This window comes from Vanacampus margaritifer, chromosome 1, assembly GCF_051991255.1.
Source record: "Vanacampus margaritifer isolate UIUO_Vmar chromosome 1, RoL_Vmar_1.0, whole genome shotgun sequence".
In the NCBI taxonomy this organism is placed as follows: Eukaryota; Metazoa; Chordata; class Actinopteri; order Syngnathiformes; family Syngnathidae; genus Vanacampus; species Vanacampus margaritifer.
In genome coordinates, this window is record NC_135432.1 from 7305001 (window position 1) to 7329940 (window position 24940).

The 24940-nt window shown below is 41.6% G+C and overlaps 1 protein-coding gene across 4 annotated transcripts in view; it reads left to right on the top strand.

Moving 5' to 3' along the window:
- zbtb46 (zinc finger and BTB domain containing 46) overlaps nt 1–24940 on the top strand; it is a 92077-nt gene that overhangs the window by 45726 nt on the left and 21411 nt on the right. For all 4 annotated transcript variants that reach the window (XM_077568733.1, XM_077568741.1, XM_077568751.1 and 1 more), the window contains exon 4: nt 23074–23376. In XM_077568733.1, the coding sequence (XP_077424859.1) occupies nt 23074–23376 (303 nt within the window). The remainder of the gene's footprint in view (nt 1–23073; nt 23377–24940) is intronic.

Genomic DNA, 24940 nt, shown 5'->3' on the forward strand with positions numbered 1-24940 from the left:
CAAGGTAGCTTTGTTCTTTCTCTTTTGCTGTGCCCGCTCCCTCTGTGGCCTCCACCCCCGCCACACCAGTTGGAAAGGGGAGACGAAGGGGAGGGGAGGGGGAAGGGGAGGGTGTCGGCGGGGGCGGGGGGGGGGGGGGGGGTTATGTGATGTTTGGACAAAACGGACAACCTGCACAGGATGTCGAGGTTTACAGGCAGCGGGTGTGTCCCTTTCATTGAAGCATTGAGCTCATGTACACACACTCGCGCGCGCACACACACACACACACACACACACACACACACACACACACACACACACACACACACACACACACACACACACACACACACACACACACACTCAAGCCTCATTGAAAGTGATATTTATACTGTATAGATATATATTTAAATGTATGTACAGTAGGTGGTTGTGTTCCACTGGAGGGCAAAGTCTCCTTCCGCTCTGTTCTTCCCTTCTTCGCCTCCTTCCCCCTTTCCACACCTCCTTCTCCTTCATCCCTCATTTAATCTCTGGTGACAACGCCCCTCCCCCACGCTGCCCCCCCTTATAACGAAGAACGTGTTAATCATACATCGGAGTTGGCCAACAGCAAGGAGAGTTCTTGGCTGAAATCACAACAGGGGACGGGATGATGGTTTGGGCTGCGTAGACGTGGGCGTGTTGGATGGAAGACTTGGAGACGGTTCGCTATCCGTCCTTTGCAACTATCGGGCCAACCTTCGTCTGGTTGGACCATCGCATCACTAGGCCATCTTGTACATGGTACGGAAGATCCTGTACTTTTGTGCTTTACTTATCCTTGAAATGACATTTCCACCCGCTGGCACAATGTCACACACGAGTATAGACAAACATTAATATACTTTAAGTTTTTCATTGGCGCAAGTCAAACTTTTTGCTGAACGTTGGCTCAAGGCTATGGAAAATTTTGTTGATATTTAAACAAAAAAAAATATAGATCATTCAGTCTAAATTTAAAAATGTGCATGGGACTGTCAGTTTGTCCTAAATGTGTGGTTCTTAACATTTGTTAGTTTCGCAAACGTTCGCCCCTCAGTGGGTGGGATACGGACTTTAGGGTCTGATTTTTATGACAGGTTTTTTTTGTGCTCATCTACTAAGTAGGCGCAACAAGGATTGTGTCTGCCAAACATGCTAGCAGCGAATGCTACATATTGTGGGAGGAGTATATGCTAATGAATTATTTAATTAGCACATTCTCTGTGATTCATCAAAACTGAGATGAATTTGCAGGAGCTGATTTTAATGCGTCTGAAAGGCCGTTGCGAAACCGTTGCCTGCCGTGCCAGCGCGGCGCAGGCAAAATAAGTGGCAGAGCGGCGAGAAAGCTCGCGTAAACAACTAAAATGCAAACGAAAACAACCATAACGCACCGTTTACTCAACAAAACAATTTTGGAGCTTCGGTCACAAGGAGTCATCCCAAATCAAGTATGATTAAACTCAACTTTCATCTTGACTTTCAACTCTTTATTTCCGTGCGTTTTGGTTATTTCAGCGCAGTGTGATAATTGATGCTGGCCTCTTCCGTGGCAGTTTGTCGGCTGGGCAGTTTTATTTTATTTTATTTTAAATTTAAATTTTTTTTTATTTCTGCTGGGCAGTTTTAAACGCGGGATGGGCACGCACTCGTACATCCAAATGCCACGCAAACGGGAAAAGTTCAATCAAACAAAGCATGGCATTTATGCGTTTTGCTGGATTCTCCCAAATTTGCAGAGCGCTCAATATACTTGCAGTAACACTTATTAGCCTCTTTTACTAACACTTCCTATTCCATCACTTCAACTTTTTGCCTACGGTGCACCTCCTGGTGATTTTAAATTTCAAACTAACTAAATACGAACTGTCATGCGCGAAAGCATCACCACGAGTACGATGAGCCCGGCTGTGCTCCTTTTGCCCGTCAATCGACCTTACCGTAAACCGCACCCGCATGACCTAGTAAACTAATCAAGACGCGAGATGTCATGTCTGCGTTGGCACGTGAGTTTTGCTGTGGACAAACATAACAGCACCCGGTGATGCATTGCGTGGTTATCCTAAAGCAAGGAAAAATCAATAAAAATGTTTAAACGCTGTCGTCGCGGTTCGTGTAAGAGTGATAATCGTTATCCCAATCAACTAACTAGCGTCCTGCTGTAGTCACGGCTTGTTTAAGAGAGATAACCGTGTCCGGTTTATTCCCTTCCCTACTCTCAAACAACTACGAAGAAGTCTGCACTGGATCAAGACCAGTTGAATCCCTCCAAAATGACCAGAAAAGTGTCTGCATTAAGGTCATGTTCTCCATTGTTGTTTTTAGCCAAAGGCTAACGATAGCTCCGGGTAGCTAACCGTCCACGCGTTTGCTGACTATTTACTATTAATACCAACAAAACATTGAAACTATGCGGTAATATAAATCCATTCTTACCCTGCTTGACAGGAACAATGTCCAAAAAAACGTTAGTTTTGCTGATTGGCATGCGGTGTCTTTCTCTGGTTTCTGTAGTAGCAGAATGTGATGTGTATTTTCCTTTGTTTTGGGCAAAATTGCATGGTGAGGGAGAGAAGGTACCCTTCACTAAAGAAATTAAAGCCCCCTCTCCTTGCTTCGAAGAGAAATATCATCGTCGTCGTCGTCAATTCCACTTATCCGGGGGGTAGCAGCTTTAGCAGGGAAGCCCAGACTTCACTCTCCCCAGCCACTTCACCCAGCTCCTCCGACGGGATCCCAAGGCGTTCCCAGGCCAGCCGAGAGACGTAGTTTCTCCAGCGTGTCCTGGGGACACGATACTGATCATAGTCTTGTTCAAATCTCTTCAGGATTTCAACTTGAGGAAAAGCCACATCCTTAAATTTCTAAATATCGGCGTCCTGAAAATACCTGACTGAGAAATCACAAGGACCATCAGACAACTTTGCCGTTAATGTGTATGCACTTTAGCTCATCTTGACCGGTAAATGTCTCACACATACAAACAAAGACAGACTGCTGTGCTAATGTTGTTTGTTTGGAAGATTTAAAATATTAATGGTGTCTCATTTCCAGTGTTTGGTCATGCTAGATCATAGGTGTCAAACTCCGGTCCTCGAGGGCCACAGTCCTGCAGGTTTTGGAGGTTTCCCTCGTCCAACACAAGCTGATTCCAATCAGCAGAATCGTTATCAGGCTTATGCAGAGCTTGCCGATCAGAGAAGGGAAACATCCAAAACCTGCAGGATTCCGGCCCTCGAGGACTGGAGTTTGACACCTATGTGCTAGATGAAGTGTAGGTTCTTTTTCCCGTTTTATTTGTTTTTGTTGTTGTTTGTTTCTCTGCCTGTCCATCAAACTATGTCTTAATATGAAAACGGTCACCGGCACTAAAAAGTTTGGGGACTGCCTTTATAAATAAATAAATAAATCGTGGGATGGGAGGGGCTGGTCATCGTTTGATGTTTTTTTTCCTTTTGGTGGTTGACTGTTTGGCCTTCCCATCGTTCCTCTGGTGCATCAGACATGCAGCTTCAAGGTTCCGTTTGTGTGTGTGTGTGTGTGTGTTTGTGTGTGCATCAAGGAGAAAGGGTGCGACGGGGGCTTTAGAGGTGGATTTGATAGTGTTAGACACCCGGACCCTTCTCCTCCTGCATACCCCTCTGTTTAGGCCTTGATAAGTGGAGCCGCAGTCTGTGGGGGGTTCGGGATTCCTGTCTGGCACAAACACACACACACACACACTGCAAAAACACACACACACATACACCGGGATACGCCCGCTCTACATTCCAGTGCCCGACTAAGGAAGCAGCCTAGCCGTCTTCCTTTCCACTCCCAAATGATCCCCTTTTCCTCAAGTCGCATTGAAGTTATCAAACCGGACTCGTGCCGTCTGAATCATTCGTACGGCGTGAGGCTTTTATCCTCCGCTCGTCTCCGCCGTAGTGAGCGCACTCTCTTATGTGAGTCAGATTCACATCATTCATAACATATCATACATGTTGTTGGAGTTGGAAGCCACGCTCGTAACTTCGAATCTATAAAGGGTGGGATGGAGAGTTTATATTGACACAGATTGGAGTTGTTTGCTTGATAACATTGTGTGGATGGATAGATAGATAGAACTGTTATTTATATATATATATATATATACTTTTTACTGATAGTCGGGGTTCAGTGTCTAGCTGAAGGACACTTTGACACGGTCACCTGGTGGGAGGATCAAAACCATAACCTCACGGATGGAGGATGACCACTCTATCACTGAGCCACACCAGCCCTAGGTAGATAGATGGATGGATTGGTTGGTAGGTAGATAGTTAGCTAGTTAGTGGGGGTGCAAGTTGCAACAAAAAAAAAAAAAAGATCCAAATAGGTTTGGATTCGTCAAACTAAATCGAATCGTTACATTTTAAAATCATTGCATCTTGAATCGTACCGCGTCCCATGTTTTGATATGCATTGAATTGTCTTTGATGAGAAATGTTTGATGTTGCTGAGTTGTTTTTCCTTTGAATTTAACCCTGGAGAACCCACGGGGTCAAATTTGGCCCCTATAAATTCTGCTACTCAAATAACGAAGACCTTTTTTTGTTTTTTTACCAATTTAACTTCAAAAGTCCAGAGTGCCACTTCTGACCCCTGCATGGGGCCATCTAGTGGATGAATATTGCACTTACATGAGTCAGAGTGGTGGTGACAAGATGGCTAAAATGCAAAAATTAAAACAAAAAAATTATATTGTTCAATGTAGCTGTGTATTTGATTGATTATTTCCTTAAATTCTAAATAATTTACTGACAGTTTTTGTTATTTTTTTGATTTTTCGAAATGATACCCCTAAATCCCAAAGGGTCAAATTTCGCCCTAATCCTAAATTAGGGAATAAATTGAAAAAAACATTGAAAAAACATATTTTGGTGTTCAGTGAATTTATAGCAGTCATTTAATGTATAATTCATAATTTTCCAAAGAAGAAAAGGGTTCTTGGGTTCTCCAGGGTTAATTAACTAGAATAGTCAACATGACACAAGCTACAGCGATACCGTAGCAAACCAAATCGTAATCCCACTGAACCGAATTGGTTCGTTAAATCGTTGCATCCTTGAATCGTATTGCACCCTGTGTGTCGAGAATCATATTGAATCAGCAATTTAAAAAATGTACACCCAATCTGAGCCCGAAGAAAGAGTAGTGGGATATTTACGGTGTTTTGCTGTTGGCCGTAATAAATGGTAAATTTATAACCAAAGTTCAGTTGCTACCTCAATGGCCATTTAGTTCTGAATGTTGAAATTCCTGAATGGTCCAGACCACTTAAGATACCAAACCTGAGTTGCCATGGCAATGACATACACATTGTTGTGCTTTCTCAAATCTGTTTTCTTGTTGTCTTTGGTGCATCAGACAACAGGAACCGCGATTTTTTTCCCCCCCAATACATAGAACCGCCGCAAAAAAATGTAAACGCTTGCAACTTGATATCACACATTTTAATTGCATTTTTTAAATCCCTTTTGCTATTTTGTTACACCGCGGCTCTCTTTCCATCCTATTTTGCACATCCTATACGACCGAGTGTATCGCTAAGCCCTCCCAGGGGTGTGTTGCCGGGGTTAGGAAGGGGTCATGTGGTCTCACGCTGACCTTCTCTTTAATGGCTTCTTAATGAGAGCGTCCGAGAGGCCGGGAGAGGAGCAGTTTTGAGAGGCAGGGCAAGATAGCGCTAGTTCTCCTCAGGGCGCTGACTCTGGAAGTGTGTGTGTGTGTGTGTGTGTGTGTGTGTGTGTGTGTGTGTGTGTGTGTGTGTGTGTGTGCGTGTGTGTGTGTGTGTGTGTGTGTGTGTGTGTGTGTGTGCGCGCGCACTAACCCCTTGTTCCATTTCGAGCCCTCTCTGAGCACTATGTTCCTCTCTGGGGAAAGAGGAAATAACACGTTTGTAGCCTTGAATAAGCTCTACAGTGAAGCCTCGATATTCACCAGGCTCCGCCGCGAGTGTTGAAAGTCGGCGCTTAAATGACACCCCCTCAAAAAGGTTTTGTATTTGGGTGTAGAAGCAACAAGGTGACGGCAAAGCGCTTTAAAACGGAGAGGATCATAAAGTATCAACTTAGACAATCATGAACCCGTGTTTCACGCGCGAACATTCAACCTCGGAGGGAAGGTTCCTCATCCTCCTTCCATTAACCGACGAGAGGTGAAGCGACTTTAAAAGTCATGCTGTACACCCCAGAAAAAAGCAAATTATCACGATCAAAAAAACGGATTATTAATTTATTGATTGATTCAGCAAGCAAAACTCAGCTTTAAATACAACTTAAAAGAGCAACTACAAAATCAATTAGTTACAAGTGAAATAATAACACATAAAACAATAGAAGTAGAAAAATAAAAAATAAATACTAACTGTTCCTGCTGTGCGCAGCTTGTCCTCTTAGGGGCAGTGCATGCATGGAGATACACATTTACATCAAGATAAAAAGAGTAGAAGAAGAAAGTCACGCTTGAACTTTGTTGATATGACTTGATTTTAGGAAGAATATATGCCTGCGACTATGTGTTCCTCCTTTTGAAGGAATATCACTCGGAATGCAATGCAGATTTTTGGTAGCCTGTCAACGGGATTTGTACTATATTCCTTTCTGGTTGAACGATACCGGGCCATTGGTTGGGAATTATTGCTCGTTAGGATGAATGTTTACTTTATGCACATATTGTTGTGTCGCATAGTTTATCGATATAGTGATTTTACAGTAGTTCACAGTTTTTTGAAGGTAAAGAGAGACCGTCTTACTATACAGTTAAAAATTGTTAAAGTATTTTGTAGTAGTATTGTTATTTATTTTAAAGTATTTAGTATGTTTTTCTCCATCGACAGGTGTTGGTTCTGTATAGCACTTTGTTTTGCATTTTAAAGTATGAAAAGTGCCATATAGATAAAATTTTGCCACTAGGTGGCATTATTATTCCATGTTAGACGTTCACTTCTAGTAAATTATACTTATACTCGTGGACTCCTGTCCATTTCACTTCAAATTACCTCGATGATAATGTGCTAATTTTGACAAGCTCATTTAAATATACAATCCTTTTGTGTGTGTTTAGTTTTTATGGTAAACTCCAACTGGGGTGTCAAAAAGGCAGAACAGCGTACACGCCACACGCTTGCCGCAAGTATCGCAATTGTAGGCACATTAATTGATTTTCTTCGATTAGTATATTTATATGCCCTGCTACACTCGGTATTAACTGAAGAGTGACACAGGTCCACAAAGGCTAAAGCTGCAGCTTGCACAGGTCTGCGTCTCTCCGACCCCCCCACCCCCACCACGTCTCCCCTCCCGCCTTCATCTCAGTTTATCTCACTTCCTTCCTGTTTCACCCTCAGCTCTCCTCGCTCATTTCGATGTACACCAGAGTGCACCGTAAACACTGCGACTTGCTCCATCACTCTCCCTCGCCGCCCAGACTGTCTGCCAGTTTTCCATCTCCCTCTATCTCCTCTGGCCTTGCTTTTCCTCTCCATGGCACCGCACTCCTCCCATGCTGAGGCCAGAGCTCTCTCCTTTGTTGGAGGCAGGTTGCCAAGGATACCAGCGGCACAGAGAATGTTACGTACGCGAGATGGGGAGAGATGAGCAGCGAAGAGGGGATGTACTCTTGCCTCTCCGATCGGTCTCCGCTTCGTGGAGCGTTCATCCGTCCTGCTTGGACTGACATTGGCGGTTTGTCAAGGAAGCTCTTGCGCTGGTCGTCTGCTCTCTGTTTGTGTTTGTTTCGGATTTGCACTGTCATCTTGTCTTTTTTTTTTTTTTCTTTCAGATGGCCACTTGACTATGCTTAAAAAAGCTTAAAAGAATGTGGAGGAAGCTAAAAAATGCAATCCAGGTTATGTGAAAAATTACTGTAATTCATGTGAATAACACACTTTTTGTGTTTTTTTTCTTTCTTTTTTTTCCCCTTTTCTTAAGACCTCAGTATTGTTCATTCGGTAATTTTACCGATTTGACATGTCATCATCATTGCTCTCTCTTTTTTTTTCTTTAAAAAAAAAAAAAAAAATCATAAAAAAAAACCAAAACACTTTTTGTGTTTTAAATAAACTAAATCGAGCCTGCGTATTATACACGAGTAACCGCAAATTTGTGAATGAACTTTGATTGATGGCGTCGGGCCGAAACCGCAAGTCACAATTTGGTAAATTTCCTATTTTTGACCAATTGTAAGTGCAGAAAAGGGCTTGCTGTCTTTGCTGATGCAATGTTTAATGGTTGAACAAACATACTGTTTTTGGCGTCTCCTTAAAAGTTCCCATTTTGGAGATACAAGATTTTTGTCGGATGCCAGCGATATGTAATAAGTAACGAGCGGTTCTCCGATCGTGGAAAATGCATGTCGATCGATGGCTTTCATTGCCGATCACGAAAAAGGATCAACCTGCAGCCAACTCGAGACCAGTTTTTGTTTTAAACCCGAGTCATCAATTAATCTGAAAAAAAATTGACAAATTAATCAATTATTCAAATAATCAATAGTGAGCAGTAAACTGTAAAAATCTGTATCAGAATCGGTATCGGCCGATCTCCCTCATGGATGATTGTATCAGAATCAGCTGCTTTTTTGCAGCTCGGCACACCTCTACTACAAAGTAATGACATTAGTTTTTTTTCAAAGAAGTCTTGCTCCTAAATATATCGCTGTACTGTACTTTTCTAGAACCGTTATAACCTAATGTTTAGAGTTAAAATTGAAGGGTTGCATAAAAACATAAAAATAATAAATAAAAGCATTTAAAAAAAATCCCACTTGGGGCCCAGTGTAGAGTCTTCAAAGATGTTTTGAACTGTGAGAATAAATCAGAACTTTGTTGTTCATGCAGTCTGACCAGTAATTCACAACCACTGTGCAGGAAATTGCTGACATCATCATTATTTCTGTATTCTGGGCGCGTGCCAACAACCTCCTGATACGATACGTATCACGATACGATACGTATTGCGATACACCATATATGACCTATAAGGCGATACATATCCTGATATTTTATATTCCTTCACATACATTTTTATGAAAACAGTCACATGTTTACCCAAATTGTATTTTATTGTGCTGGATGGCAAAAAATGTTTTTTACTTCTAATGTTAACGGCGCTTCCGGTTTGCCTGGTCGAAATGCGTGCGCACTGCATAGCAAGGAGCAGATTTCACACGTGCCAAGAAACTTTAGGAATGACTGTGCAAAATCGATTGGCGCCTCCATATATGTGTACTGTAGAGGCGCACTGAAGTGTCATTTATTGAAAAAAAAAAGATTTGGAGTAATTTTTTGTAGTGCTATGTTTGAGTATTTTAAAAAATATTTTCTGTTTTATTTGATTTTTTTCTGTTTATCTGAGTATTTTTCTTTTCTTTAATTGTTTTTTCCTTTTTGTCAATTTTTGGGGGAATATTGTTTGGAATGACAGAAAAATAACATTAAAATAATTGAAAAAAAATGTAAATGACGGAGAAAAATATTCAAAAAACAGAAAAAGATCAATAAATCAGAATTTTTTATTTGTTTTAATACAGCCCCTCCAAAATGTTGTCAGAAAAACAAGTTTTTTTTTAAGTGAATGCAATATGTTTCCGTAGTTTATCCACACTCAATATTATTTATTTATTTATTAATTTATATTTTTGATCATGTTCATAATCATAATGCCCATCAATTGTTTGCGGATTTTCTCATATACTTTAGTGCCATGCACATTTTCTAAACCAGTCTTAGCTCAGTTACGGTTTTAAAACACCGGTGGTGAGATAATAAATAATATAAGATTCGCCGCACCGTCTGTGTGCAGAATACCCACCCTGAATTGTGTAGCCCCCCCCTTCCTCTACTTTCCATTACCCGTCCACTCAAGAGCTCATTCTCCTGCCTCACCCTGCTAATTCGACCCTTGGACCGGCTGGCCGGGACTTTTGGGTTTATGCCTGTTTGCGACTTCCTCCCGTGATGGAGCCACAAAATGCAATCTCTCTCTCTCTCTCTGTCTCGCTCTCTCCTTTTCTCTCTCCCTCTAACACAAAGCCATGCAAGTGTGCTTTCCTTCCCCACCCAGCATTCTTTCCCCATGCCCCCCCCCCCACCCCCACCCCCACCCCCACTTCCCTCCTTGACTGGGCTTCACCCCACCTTTCACAAGCAAACTCTTTATCACACATGCTCACTTGATTTGCTCTCTCCCCGGTTTAACTTTGACCCCTCCTCACCCACCTGCCTCCCCCGCGTCCTTGCTTGCTGATACATCTTCATTTATTTCTTCCTCTCCCTTCTTCTTATAATTATATCCGCCAGGGAGCTTGTGTGTTTTCATTGCAGGGCATTTATTTGCTTGTTGGGGTAAAACTCGTATATAATTCTAACAAAAAAAGTACCCCCCCCCCCCCAAAAAAAAAAAAAGTTTCATCATGGTGACAATTTTTATTTGATTTTATGTACATAAATATATTTAACATGTTGAGATGCAACATTTTAATTCGCTGTGTTTATGCGAATTGCACCCCCCCCCCCCCCAATAGAGTTCTTGATCAAGATCTTCCTAGTTGTTCACTTACTAATCATTACAAACCTTGGCGGAGGTCTGCGTGCTCTATATGCTCTTGTTTTTAGATTCTCTCTCTCTCTCTCCCTCTGCCGTCACCCCTGCTCTCTCCCGCGCTACCTCCCTCCCTCGCATTCCCTCTAAGCTGCATTAACTCTCGAGATTACCTCAAGCCCTGCAATCCTCTATCCGCCCCCCCCCCCCACACCCACCCCCGAGTCCTCCCCTTCATTCACTTGCTCACCTATAGACTATTCACCGCCATTCAATGCAGCAGCAAATTCACAAACATGTTGCATCTTTTTAAAAGCTTTTTTTCTTTTCACGTTTTTTTTCAGGCAACGTCTCTCTTAACTAATGTGAAATCAAGACAAACAAATAATGACCGTGATGCTTTTGACTCAATGAGAATGAACTTCTTCCCGTTAGCGAGCATAAACTTGCTGCCGTTCAGTCAATATAGCACCGTTTTTCTTACATGTCTGAAAATGAAAAAAGATACTTGAAAAGATGCATTACTCTTCACTTTGAGAGAGCGCATAACTCTGTCAAGGCTTGAGTATTTGTCACCTGTGAAATTAATGAGGGAAAGGAAAAGCCGTAATCAAGTTTTATCCACCTCCGGAATTTCTTTGTGATCCAAGGGAACAAAATGCAAAATAAATGAATGAATACATAAATAAAGCAGAAGTGCCATATGTGAGGACATTTCACAGAAATATCCATCCATCCATTTTCTTAACCGCTTGTCCTCACAAGGGTCGCGGGGGGTTGCTGGAGCCTATCCCAGATGGCTTCGGCCAGTAGGCGGGGGACACCCTGAACTGGTTGGCGATCGCAATTCAATTAACCTGCCATGCATGTTTTTGTAATGTGGGAAGAAACCGGAGAAAACCCACACAGGCACGGGGAGATCATGCAAACTCCACCCAGGAATCGAACTCACCTCCTCTGCACTGGGAGGCGGACGTGCTAACTAGTCCGCCACCGTGCCGCCCTCACAGAAATATCTTCAACATAAATCCACACATCCCAACGGATTTGTTATATAGATTTCAATATTTGTGGGCCGGATTATAAGCATCGGATTATAAAATAGATTTGCAGATAACAAAAAGTCCAAAAAGTTTGTTTGTTTTTTTGTGAAAATTAATACAAAGTCAATTTCACTTTCAGTGGGTCGAGTCCTCATTCAAATTCTGAAAATTTCTCGTGTTCACTGAGAATGGGCAAAAAAAATGTACTTTCAAAAGGGGGGGAATGATTGAGCATCTGAACATGTTGGATTTGAAATTTTCCGTTATGATTTCAAATACCGTCAGGTGACAATTCTGAATTAAATTGAATGAAATGTAGCTTCTGACCCAGCATTTATACAGAAAGTTACATTCAAATTACATTAGAATTAGTAGATGATTGATCATTATAAAGATTGTCACTGATTGTCACCTTCTTATAGATTGTTACCAAAATGTAATGAGAATATCTTTTTTAGGAATATAATCCACCCACAAATAAAAGCCGAAAGTCTAAAAATGGTTGAGGGATCTCTTACCGGTTCCAAAAGGTATTGATATTCTTACTCTTTGAGATCATTTTACAACACTTTACCACCTCACAAAAATGGCGGTTGTGTCCTTTCTGCCTCTCGAGAGTCTCGCTTGAAAGTTGTTGCTTTTTTTTTTTTCCCCATAGTGACAAACTATAAATATTTACTCCCGGTGCGATCGTGATTTTTCAAGTCGCATCAAAGTCCTCTCAGAGTCTTCATTGACTTTAACTCTTTGTAATATTGACATGAAATGTCACCAGGTTGCAGCAACATGTTGCCTCAGCAACTCATTGGTGTGACTTCCTAATTTTCTAGTTTGCAACTTCTTGGAAAAAAGAAAGAAAGAAAGAAGCATGTTTATGCAGCGCTTGGAGATCTTCAGGGCTGTCAAAAGCTGCAGATGAATTAAAATAACTCCACTCAAACGATTCACTTTCTAAATACATCTTGCCCCTGCAAAGCCTCCCACCTACGACGATGCCCCCCCCTCCTCCCCCCCAGCCATCCTGCCTCCCCTGCACTCACCCGCCCACCCACACTCCATCACCCCGCTGTCCACCTCTCACCCCTCTGCTCGCGCAGTCGCTGATGCTCCTCATCCGACCCCCCCCACCCACTCACTCACCCCCTTCCAACCTCCCCCAGCAGTACCACCGTCTCCACTTGTACCACCATCTCTCTCTCTCTCTCTCTCACTTTGTCTCTCACTCTTTCGCTTTCTCCTGTCCTCTACCGCTCTCACCCCTCCATCCCTCCCTACACTAAAGCCTTCAGGCTCTGCTTGATTTATGCCTGCCCTCCCTATATCCACGCACACACACACACACACACACACACACACACACACACACACACACACACACACACACACTACCAGCAGCCTTTCGTATCTCATGTGGAGGTTGCGGCCCGGCTAGTCCCTAAAAACAACAGAGGGAGAGCGAGCCAGAGAGGAGGACCGGGAGCGAAAGAGAATAACAGCTTCTTTTGCTTTCCGTCCGCCCTCCATTTTTAACCCGACATTTTTTTCCTTCCCCTCTCCCACACCGCTTTTTAAATTGCCTCTGAATTCTTGAGCTGTTTTAGTGCCTCACTCCCTCTTCTCTCATGTGAAATTACTTTTTTACCCTCTCAAACATCACATCAGCATGCCGAGGAAGCGTTTCTTCCGCCTCGGTCTCCCCTCTTTGTCCACTTGAGGACAACCATGCTAATCATGTGTGCGGTGCATGGGATCAGTTTGGGTAAAGTGGAAATGGATGCAGATGTGGTGACATGTTGTCCAGCATCGATTCGTAGATTCCACACGTCATTATACGCTTACTTATTTGATTTTGTTTCTGGTGTCATTCAGACGGGAAATCATCGACTTTTCACGACTTTTTGTACCAACTGACGTCGGAGTGGTGAAGTTTCTGTGTCCCCGACAGTATCGCAAAGTCTAAACAGTCAGATGTTAGGGGGCTCACATCTATCTTTACAGATGTTTGGGAGACCCAGTATTTGTACAAATATTCTTAAAAAGTCTTATGCGTTCTTTCTTTTTGTATCTTAAAGCAAAACAAATGAACATTTGGTTTTCGTTGATTATGGCGGCACCTTTGGACAAAAGCGGTATTGTTTTCCCTTTAATTTTCCTTGAGAGAACCACATTTCCCATGAGGCCAAGCGCATGTCGTGAATTCCGGATGTCCCAGGCGCCCGCAGTTGGACTTTGAATGTTTCTCAAGTATGCTAACAGCAGATGCTGGTTGTGATCGTACCTTCTTTATTGTACATCGGAACCCCCCTAATTATAATTGTCGCCTCAGACAAAAATCTTCGTTTCTTGGGGTGTTTTGTGGCTTCTGCATGATAACAATAATCGCGGGTAGACGTTTGACTCGACTTCCGTCTGGAACGTCTGGAGAAAGGACGTATGCCGTAAAGCAGTCTGCACGTTTGTCGTTTTTTTTTTGGGTGTGTGGCAGAGTTCACACCATCCACCTCATCTGAAGGCTAGAGTCCAGATTCAAACCCACGACCTGCGCACTGTGAAGTTGATGTGCTAGCCAGTCGTCCGCCGTGCAGCTGTGCTTCCAACTCTTACTTAAAATAAAGCATGCTTTTGTTAAAGACGAGGAAACGCAACTATTCTTTACAAAATTATGCATTTTCAGTCTTTTTGATATCTAAACATAAAGACAAAAGTTCCTGTTTTTATTAGTTTTTACCCTGTCAACTTAGCCTCTTACTTTCACACGCACTCACAAATTGAGACATATGAAGTCTTTCTCTTGTTTGCTCTTCAATACATGCAGACAAGGCCCCCTTTTCTTCTCTGACAGCTCTCTTGTGCTCGACGAGCCTCACTAACTTGTTGCTGAATTAACCATCCTGGACGTGATCGCCAACCGTCACAATGTGAGACCTCACGCATCAAGAGTTAGGGTTTTCAAAGTAGGGTTTTAACCAAAGGTTCGGGTTTAAAAATAGGGGCATTGTTTATAACAGTAGTCATGGTTATGGATGATGGATGTAACCGTCAGAATGTGTGACCTCAGGTTTCCTAGTAGGGTTACAGATTCAAAGTAGGGTTTTAAACTAGGGTTAGGGTTTCAAAGTGGGGTTTAAAGTGGGTTTAGGCTTTCAAAGAAGAATTTCAAACTAGGGTTAGAGTTTCAAAGTAGGGTCAGGGTTTTAAAGTAGGGTTTCAAACTAGGGTTGGAGTTTAAAAGTAGGGTCAGGGTTTTAAAGTAGGTTTAACCAAGCCCTATTTTGAATCCTTATGAAGGATTTTAAACTATAGGATTAGGGTTTCAAAGTGGGGTTTTAAAGTGGGTTTAGGATTTCAAAGTTGGGTTAGGCTTTCAAAGAAGAATTTCAAACTAGGGTTAGAGTTTCAAAGTAGGGTCAGGGTTTTAAAGTAGGGTTTCAAACTAGGGTTGGAGTTTAAAAGTAGGGTTAGGGTTTTAAAGTAGGTTTAACCAAGCCCTACTTTGGATCCTTATGAAGGATTTTAAACTATAGGATTAGGGTTTCAAAGTGGGGTTTTAAAGGGGGTTTAGGATTTCAAAGTTGGGTTAGGCTTTCAAAGAAGAATTTCAAACTAGGGTTAGAGTTTCAAAGTAGGGTCAGGGTTTTAAAGTAGGGTTTCAAACTAGGGTTGGAGTTTAAAAGTAGGGTTAGGGTTTTAAAGTAGGTTTAACCAAGCCCTACTTTGGATCCTTATGAAGGATTTTAAACTATAGGATTAGGGTTTCAAAGTGCGGTTTTAAAGGGGGTTTAGGATTTCAAAGTTGGGTTAGGCTTTCAAAGAAGAATTTCAAACTAGGGTTAGAGTTTAAAAGTAGGGTTAGGGTTTTGAAGTAGGTTTAACCAAGCCCTACTTTGAATCCTTATGAAGGATTTTAAACTATAGGATTAGGGTTTCAAATTAAGAGATTCAGATTAGAGTTTCTAGGTAGTGTTGGGTTTTGAATTATGGTTTTAATCTAAGGTAGGGTTTCAAACAAGGGTTGAGGTTTCAAATTAGGGTCAATTTATAATAGCAGTTAGGTTTATGGATGATAGATGCAACTCTCGGAATGTATGACCTCATTATCAAAGTTGGGTTATAAACTCAGATTAGGGTTTCAAATTAGGGTTTTAAACTAGGGCTATGGTTCCAAATGAGTATTATGGTTAATATGAGATGCGTGAGAGGCTGAGGACAAGTGTCAGGTTGTGTATTTACTTGTGTGTTGTCTGATTTTTTTCATCAGTTTTATCTTACAAGAAGGTGCATTCATGTATGCTGTGTTGGACTCCCTCACAGTAAAGATTGTTTGAGGTCATTGCGGGGGTTGCTGTTTTACCACACGCACATGCACACACGGGCTTCATGAGCACAATCAGAACATAGGACCAGGGGTCAAACTATCAGATGACCTTTTCCTCCCTTTTCAGGCCTTCTTTCTCCTCGTTTTTCATTTGATGCGTTTTAGCACACACTGCAACAACAAAACTCCCGTCTTCCAAGACACACACACACTCACAATTAGGTGTAACTCACTGGCTGCAACTACACACTGAACGTTATTTTACCTTCATGAAGTGAAAGTCTCGCACCGTGTCCCTCGCCACGTTTGATTTCAACATCTTTTACTTCAAGGCCAATTTCGTTCCGGTGTTGTTGACGCTCTCAGAAACATTTTCCGGGTCCGCACATAAACAAAGACAACCACATATTTGCTCATCTTTTATTTTAAAAAGGGGGCTTTATTTAGTCAAAATGTGCAAGCCAAGAGTGGTTGGCTACCATGGCAACAAAATTAAACGGAGGATCTCTTCAGAAGGCAGAAATCAAAATGATTCAGATTCCTTTATCAGAGGGAAAATGAAATTCCCCTCTCTCTACAGAGGCCAGCATGGAGGCCAAAAAACGAGGTAAAAATGAGATAATTTTTTTTTTTGTCCAACCATTGATACTGGGAGGTCGTTAACAATCTGCATACGTGCGTGAAGGAATGATGTAAGTGCCGCATCTCTAAAGCAACAGATAAACCTTTTGCCTCCAAAAGACACAAAAGCCAACATGTGTGTCGACAAATCCCGAGCGAGCCCGGCGTCCCTCTAACGGAATCCATAAGCTCCGTTGGCTGGGATTAGGTGTGGACTGTTCCTGCCGCGTTAAATGATTTTATCTGTCGGAACAGGATGAGATTTAAGAAACGCACAATCTACGCCGACCCAATTACGCTTACATAAGTCAAGGAGGATTACACCGTGTATTGCCATTATTTTGTTTGTGGTCAGCTGAATACTAATTTCTAATATCTGGCGCTTAGTCGCAGTAATGTGGGTAAATCCTCAAAAAGCAGGTTAGCGGGCGAGCCCCTCGTGGCTAACGTGGCGAGCCATCTCGCGGGTTTGGGGAAGGGAACGGAAATGCACTCACTGTAGAATTGATTTGAAAATTCTGCTACAGGTCCGTGAATCACATACATTAGAGAAATGCTAATTGAATATAAACCCCTTTCTAGGACTCTGAAGTGTACAAACCTGGGTCAATTACTGGAGCTCAGGTTGCAAAGCAAACATGGTGAAGCAGCATTTAGCTGTTATGCTGCACACAAATACAATTAAGTTGCCATCAGACATGAAATCATCAATCAATTAAGGTTAAAAACTTTGCAAGTACCCATACCCGGCCTTTTTTCAAAGGTATCGGTAATCGCGACCTCTTGTGGCTTTTTTACAATCAGAAAGTAGAAATTTTAGAAAATTGCCAATATTTTCATGCAATTTTAAAGAAAATGCTACATTGAGATATATAGGTATTTCTGTAAAATTATGTCATTGTTTTTTTTGGAACTTAAAACAAAAAATTACAAGTACTTGTGGTATCGGTACTTGGTATCAGTATTGGTGACTACTCAAGCATTGATTATTCGTACTGGTATTAGTCTGAAAAAAAAAAGTGGTATCGACCATCCTCAATAAGAACCTAGTAAGGCTCTGAAGTCTGCAAACCCGGGTCAATTAGCAGACCCCAGCTTTCAACGCAAATATGGTGAAGCAGCATTTAGCTGTTATGCTGCATGCAAATAAAATAGGTTACCAAAAGTCAAGTCAACCCCAAGTATAAATGCTTTCATTAAGCTCAGGTAAAAAAAATATTGTCCCCCCCATTCACGATTAAGGTTTTTTCTTCTTCTTTTTTTTTTACAGCTGAGGATGAGGCAGATTTTTTAAATCAATTTCACTCTACAGACTTTTAGTAATTTTGGAAAGCTTTTTTTCCCCCCCTTTGCTTTTAACTGTTTTTAAGTCTTTTGGTTGAAAATGTGCCTAAATGTTGCAGCTTAGTAAGCTATTCTTTTTGTGCTGCGAATGTCGTCAGCTGTTGTGTTTGTTGTGCTTTTGCTTGAGTGAAGCACATTCTTACCTTGTGTATGAAATGTGCGCTCATTTAAATAAAGTTGCGTCGCCTTGCTGCTTGTTGGCTACACGTCGTGTGAATGAAGTATTGTCGCCGTTTGCCGAGGACGAGGGCGCATGCATTTGGCCGCACGTGTCCGAGCCGTGTTGGGAAAAGTGGTCAAGGGTCACGCGCTCGTCCCCTGAAAAGATGAGTAGCGTGAGGTGAGGGTCAGAGGTGAGGGTCTTTTCTCTCTTTCACTCGCATCCTCGCCTTCCATTTGTTTGCCATCCTTTGTGTGTGTGTGTGTGTGTGTGTGTGTGTGTGTGTGTGCGTGTGTGTGTGTGTGTGTGTGTGTGCGGGTTTATGTCACATGATGGGTACCATTGTCCGGGTTTTTACTATAATTGTGGGGACCATGTGTCCTGGTAGAGACATTTTGGTGGTCCCCATGAGTCCCCAACCTCTTTTTGAGGGTCAAAACTTGGTTTTCGAGTTTAGGTTTGAATTTTGTTTTGGTTAGGGTAAGTGTTAGGGTAAGGCTGTCAGTTGTGATGGTTAAAGTTAGGGTAAGGGTCTAGGAAATGCATTATGTCAATGAGATGTCCCCACTTGAAATGTAAACCCAACGTGTGTGTGTGTGTGTGTGTGTGTGTGTGCGTGTGTTTGTCTTTGCTACATTGTGGGGCCTATACACACACACACGTGTGTTTTTCCAGGTTTAACTACCATTGTGGGGACCAATTTGAAATTGTGTGGACATTGTGGTGGTCCCCACAAGTTCAGACCTCTTTTTGCGGGTCAAAACTTAGTTTTAGAGTTTAGGTTTGAATTGGGTTATGGTTGAGATTAGGGTAAGGAATAGGGGTAGGCAATCATTTTTGATGGTTGGGGTTAGGGGGAGGGGCTAGGAAATGCATCATGTCAATGAGATGTCCCCACAATGACGAAGACGTGCGTGCGTGCGTGTGTGTGCGCGCGCGCGCGTGTGTGTTGTTTTTCTTGGCCAAAAGCAGATCCATGTTATTGATTGACTCCTGCGGCTGCAGGGCTGCCCACTGAAGGAGGGGGCAGAGCTCTAATGAATTCCTGCACCTCATGCCCCCTGCACCAACCCCTACACCTCCTTCTTAATTAACTTTGTGTGTGTGTGTGTGTGTGTGCGTGTGCACATTTTATATGTATCTTGTCTCCTTCCTCCACAGATCAACACCCCCGCTCTTTTTTTTACACTCCCTTGCCATTGCCAACCTCCTCGTTCAGTCCTAAAGCTCGAGGAGCATCATTCATGTAACTTGAGCTTCTCTTTTCCGTCACTGCATACAGTAGTAGAGGCACCTGTCACAAAATTACTGTAGGTACCTATGCACAACAGCTGAATCAAAATAATCATTCTTAAAAAGTTATTGGGATTAATTTATCAGTACAGCGGTGCCTTGAAATATGGATGACATGATTTGGTGGATTTTTTTTTTTTACGGGCTTGGGAGCAAAAATGTGATATGAGCACTATATGGTGGCAGTGACCTCAACTCAACTCGCGGTACGACAATTCTCAACAATTGTTTGTTGAGGGAATTACAGTGTACAGTGAGCCCCCGCTATTTGCATTGGAATAGGGCTCGGCCGACTCATGTATTAGCGAAAATCTGTGTATAAATGACGGCCATTGAAATGCATGGGGGTGGGGAAATAAACGTTTGAATGTATGCCAATAATCAATAACCATTGATTAACATTCAATATTCCACACAATAACCGAGGGGGAAATTGAGGGCTGGGTGACCCCAAATAAAACGGAACCCCAAAAATATTGAAAAATATTTTTAATTGGGAAAAATAAATCCATAAATTTGCGAATATGTAGGTGTGAAACCTTGAGTATTTGGGTGTCCACTGTATTTAAAATAACCTCATAGCTTTGAAAAGTATACATTGCTCAAAGCTAACAAAAAATGAAAAAAAAGCCATAAACATGCAAACGATTGCCATCGATTGTCATGGTTTTCAAGAGACAGATATATAGCAAGACACACATGGATATTCTTTATACTCTAAAAAAAAAAAACTATATTAAAACCATCTTTTTGAGTCACTTACAGTTGTAGACGCAGCGCTATTCTTATTCTATTTTTCCCCTGCATGACTGTATTATCCTGCCCCCTGGTGGTCAGGGCAGGCACTTGAGAAAGAGCAGCACAACAAATTAGATTGCAGCATTAAATCATAATTCAAAAACGGTTTAATTCTTTATTATGATTATGATTATTATTATTGTTATTATTATGTTTTTATAAAGCACAATATTATATAGTGCTATTTTTGCTTAAAACATATTTACATTTACTTTACTGTTTTTTGGGGGGGATGCTGGAATGCCAGGATATGATTTTTTTTTCTTCTAATCTGTACCCACAGTTTAGCAATCTGTTCTCACAGTTGAGCAGATGAGAAGTAGAAGATATGAGAACCTGCACGTAGTACGATACGATTCTACACAAATTGTGAACTGCATATTCCCTTGCCTGATTTGTGGCCAGCGTGCATCCCCACCGTTGCTCGCTGGTCGTTCGTCTACACGGGTGATGGAAATGACAAGTGTGTGTGAGCGAGTGGTCAACATTGACCGAGTGCGCTGTGTGAAGAGGCTGTGGAGCCATCAGTATTCCAGACATGGAGGCAAAATCCCGTCGCTGTCACCTTGACTTCCTCTGCCGCAAACGTGCGGAACAGTCCACCATTGGCGTTCAAGTGGACTCAAAACTTGATTTGTGCCCACTTTTTTTTTATGCTCTTCATCACTTCTGTTTTTATGCCTCTGACCTTATTAAACGTGACTCTTGTAATACCTTAAGATGGAAGTTTGATTCGTTCCGTGACCATGCTTGAAACTCAAAACGCTCAAATCATCTTTTGCCATTGAAATGAATGGAAATGACTTTAATCCGTTCCAGCCTCCCACTTTTCGCCAAAAATGAGTTTTTAATAATAAAAATAGCACTGTATAATATTGTGCTTACATACATTAAAACATCATTTAATAAAAATAAAAATAGTTAAACAGTTTTTGTCACATTTGCTGCCATTTGAAAGGCGTTTGTGGTGCTGCCCGCAATATATGACAGGTAAACAGATGTTCGTTACGTGAACATCTGTACAATATATAGACCAGTGGTCACCAGTTAGCCCCCAAGGACGATATGAATTAGCCTGCGGGCCTGTTCTAAAAATAGCTCACCAGTGATGGGACATTGTGATTTTCTAGGAGTGTTGTAAAGTGATCTTTTGAAAATGTAAACACGAGCAGAGATTTCAGAATTAATGTTGTGTATTGACATTGTTGTGTTTCCTAATTATGGCATGAGTGTGTTGGTGTGTGCGGGCACAAGTGGAAGCGCTCCCGTGGAACCTCCAGCATGCCAACGACCGCTGACAGCTTCTCTACACACTCGGCTTTTCCAGTGTTTGAGCTCATTCCGAACTTTCTAACCTTAGCGGGCGGCCTGCTGGCGACGAGCGTTGAATGATAGAACGCTCGTCTGCGTGGAAACGACGGCTCTGCTGAGGGCTTTAAAAGAATTGTTTTAATACGCCGTTTCTAGTGTTCTCTCTCAAGCCGATATCGCTGTCAGGTGAAGACCTTAAATTGGGACAACTTTTTCAAATACAATGTTGTACGAGCGCCAGCCTTTTTTATCCACTCAGCAAGCCAGTCACAAATCCAGAGTGGGGGGGGAGTCTCCAGCCTACACACACGCTTGTAATCTCTGGAATAAAGTTGAGTGAGGCATTGCCCGTTGCCGCTCGCTTGACTTGCGCTTTGCAAGAAAACATTTTGGGTAGAGCTGAACAAATTCAAATCAAAACAATGTAGTAGAATGCAATTTTTTTTTTTGGGGGGGGGGGGGGGACAAAGGAAACAAAACCTCTTCATCATTCCGTTTTTATTTTTTCTAATACTGTATTTTTCAGACTATAAATCAGTTTGTTGTATGTATCTAAGTAAATTGCACTGGACTAAGAGTCACATTTTGGGGGAAATTTATTTTACAAAAAACAAGACAAAGAACAATAGAGCTCAGATTCGCACCATAAATCCCCATCCCCTAATCGTGTTGATGGCAACGAATGAGTTCCGGTTTGGATTAAAAAAATGCTTCTAAGTACGGAAAAGTTTGACTTTTTAGTTTAATAAGGCTGACCTTAAATCAAATCTCATGTCACTTCCTTGAATCGTCGTTGTGGCGGATGGCCGGATAGCGAGCAAGCTGGGGAGGCGGTCCCTTATCGTCTTCTTCGTCTTTTCCTCCTTCTTCTTCTTGTCGTCGGCGTCTTCTAACCTCAACGTTTTCTTCTTCTTCGCCGTCTTCCATTTCTTCTTCTTCTTCTTCCATTTCTTCTTTGTCTGCGTCTTCCATTTTTTCTTCTTCTTCCATTTCCAGTCAAACTATGAAAATAAGTGTGACTTATAGGCTGAAAAATACGGAATATGTACGAATGTGTATTTTTATACAGTTTCTATATACTATAAATTGAGTGCTTAAGAAGCGCAGTCCACATATAATTGTTTTATGAAACACGATTCGTTGAAGTGATAAAGCCACAAAAACGTGTTTGCATAATTGTTGCAATCTGATTTAAGACTTCCTGATTGATGTTTTTGGTGGAATTTTGTGAATTTGTTATACTGAACACTTGAAAGACTGCAAGTCAAAGTGTTTAGTAAGTTAGCGACTCTAATTGAAGTAGATTAAAAAAAATTTTTTTTTATATTAACTCATGGTGCCTTTCTTTATTTTAGCATTAACATAACCAAGAAGACCAAAACATTTATAAATAATAAATCTGATATCGTTTATTGTAATACAGATTAAAATACATGGGAAGAATATTAAAAAAATGATCTAATAAATTATTTAAAAAATAATCGCATATTACAAATCACAATATCGGGGGGAATAATTGCAATTGGATTATTTTATTACACCGTTCATCCCTAATTTTAGTAACGGCAGCAAAAAGACATAAAAGCCTCTCACGTCTTCTGCCGCTTCTTGTCTTCCCAGATGCAGACGTGACCGAGCCCAACAGCTCCGACAGCCGCGGCGAACGCCTCGACTTCTTCCTTAAACAGGAAGAGGCTCTTGTGGCCGAGCCGGGCTTCCTGGGTCCCAACGAATCGGAGGAGGCGGGAGGTGGAGGAGGAGGAGGAGGAGGAGGAGGCGGCGGTGGGATGCTCTCGTCGGTAGCCAACCTGAAGGCGGCGCTGATGAGTAAGAACAGCCTGCTGTCGCTGCGGGCGGAGATGATGGGAGATGATAACCCCTTGCTCTACGAGTACCTTCCCAAAGGAGGACACTCCTTGACGTGTAAGTCCTTATTTACTGACACGCACACACCCGAGATCAGGGGGTCACAAACATTAGTAGCCTGCAGGGCTGCTGATGGCACATTGTGATTTCCTAGGAATGTGGATATAATCATTTATAGAACTAGTGTAATGTATATTGATATTGATGTTTCCTTCATTAAGCCATTGTTGATAATTATTGTGAGAAATCTTTATTATTATTATTTGCATCGGTCAACACATATTTTGGTGACAAGAAAGGTTCTTCGGGTTTTGGATATTTTGATGTCGCTGAATCAAAAAATGCCAATTTTTTTTCTGAATTGGCTCTAGTCTATTTTTTTCAAGAAAGTGCTAAAAATATGCAAGTTATGTATGATGTTGGTATTTTATTCTTTTTATTCTCCAACTTTGATGAAAATATTTCTGTCTTTTCAATCATGTCCATACTGCATTCTTTCATTTTTAACGTGATATTGTCAAAGATGGTTATTCCCGACAGCCTTCGATATGCAAATCATGTTCTATGTGAAAATCAAGGAATTAGGAAAATTGGGCAATATTAGCAAAAACAGGTGACATCAAAGCACAAACGCTACTTTTAGTAAGTTTGTAAACTGACACAGCGCATTAATTATCAATCAATTCACTGTCCAAAATATCAATATAACAAAAACTACAGCTATTTAAAAACAAAAAATCGGACTCAGCAGCCTCAAATTACCCAGAAACCAATAAAATATATCTGACACTCTTTTTTTTTTTCGGCGGGGGTGGGCGGGTGTTGTGGTGGGGGTTGCAGGGGGGGAGGGGGGGTAACCCCTAGGCATTATTGTGACAATTTTTGGGCTTTTTGTTGGTTTTGACCAAGCCATTTCAAAATAAAATGCTGCCCACGGGTTTTAATGTTAGTAACATATAACAAAAAGTCATTTGAGCAAATTTGTTGTTTCAGAAGTGTGTATCAAACTGGTATCCCTCGGCATTAATCATAGCCAAGAAGTTGCTTCTAGTTTCAATAATGCTAGGATACTATTTGTGTCAATTTCTGCTTTCACTTCACTAATCCCAAACATTATTGGACACCAGAAATTTTCGTGTATTTTTCCAAGAAGAGAGTCAAATGCCAAGAGTACAAAAGCAGTATTTTTGATTGTACGACTCCAGTCATAAGACACCATGCAACCAAGGGTGCAGCTTTTGTATTTATGCTGTTGTTATGTTGTGACATGCAAGATAGTTTTGCTGACGAAAGCGACGGTTAACAACTCCATTTGGGAAGGAACCGGCAGATTACAGAAAATTCAAGTCATTGGGGTTCCATCAATCGTGTTGGTCACATGATCACAACAAGGGCTATACTGTCGTACTGAATATAGTTGCTTTTTTTTTGCCAATCGTGTTGCCAATGTGCCATCTTGTCATACGGGGCCTCATTTAATCACATGCAAATCATCATTTTGAACCTTGACAAAATAGACTTGGGAAATTACACACATGAATTCTCCTCACCCAACTGCTTTACAAGTTGGTCGTCGGGTGACTGGAAAGATCAGCAGGTAAACGTCAGCATCCTCAACGAC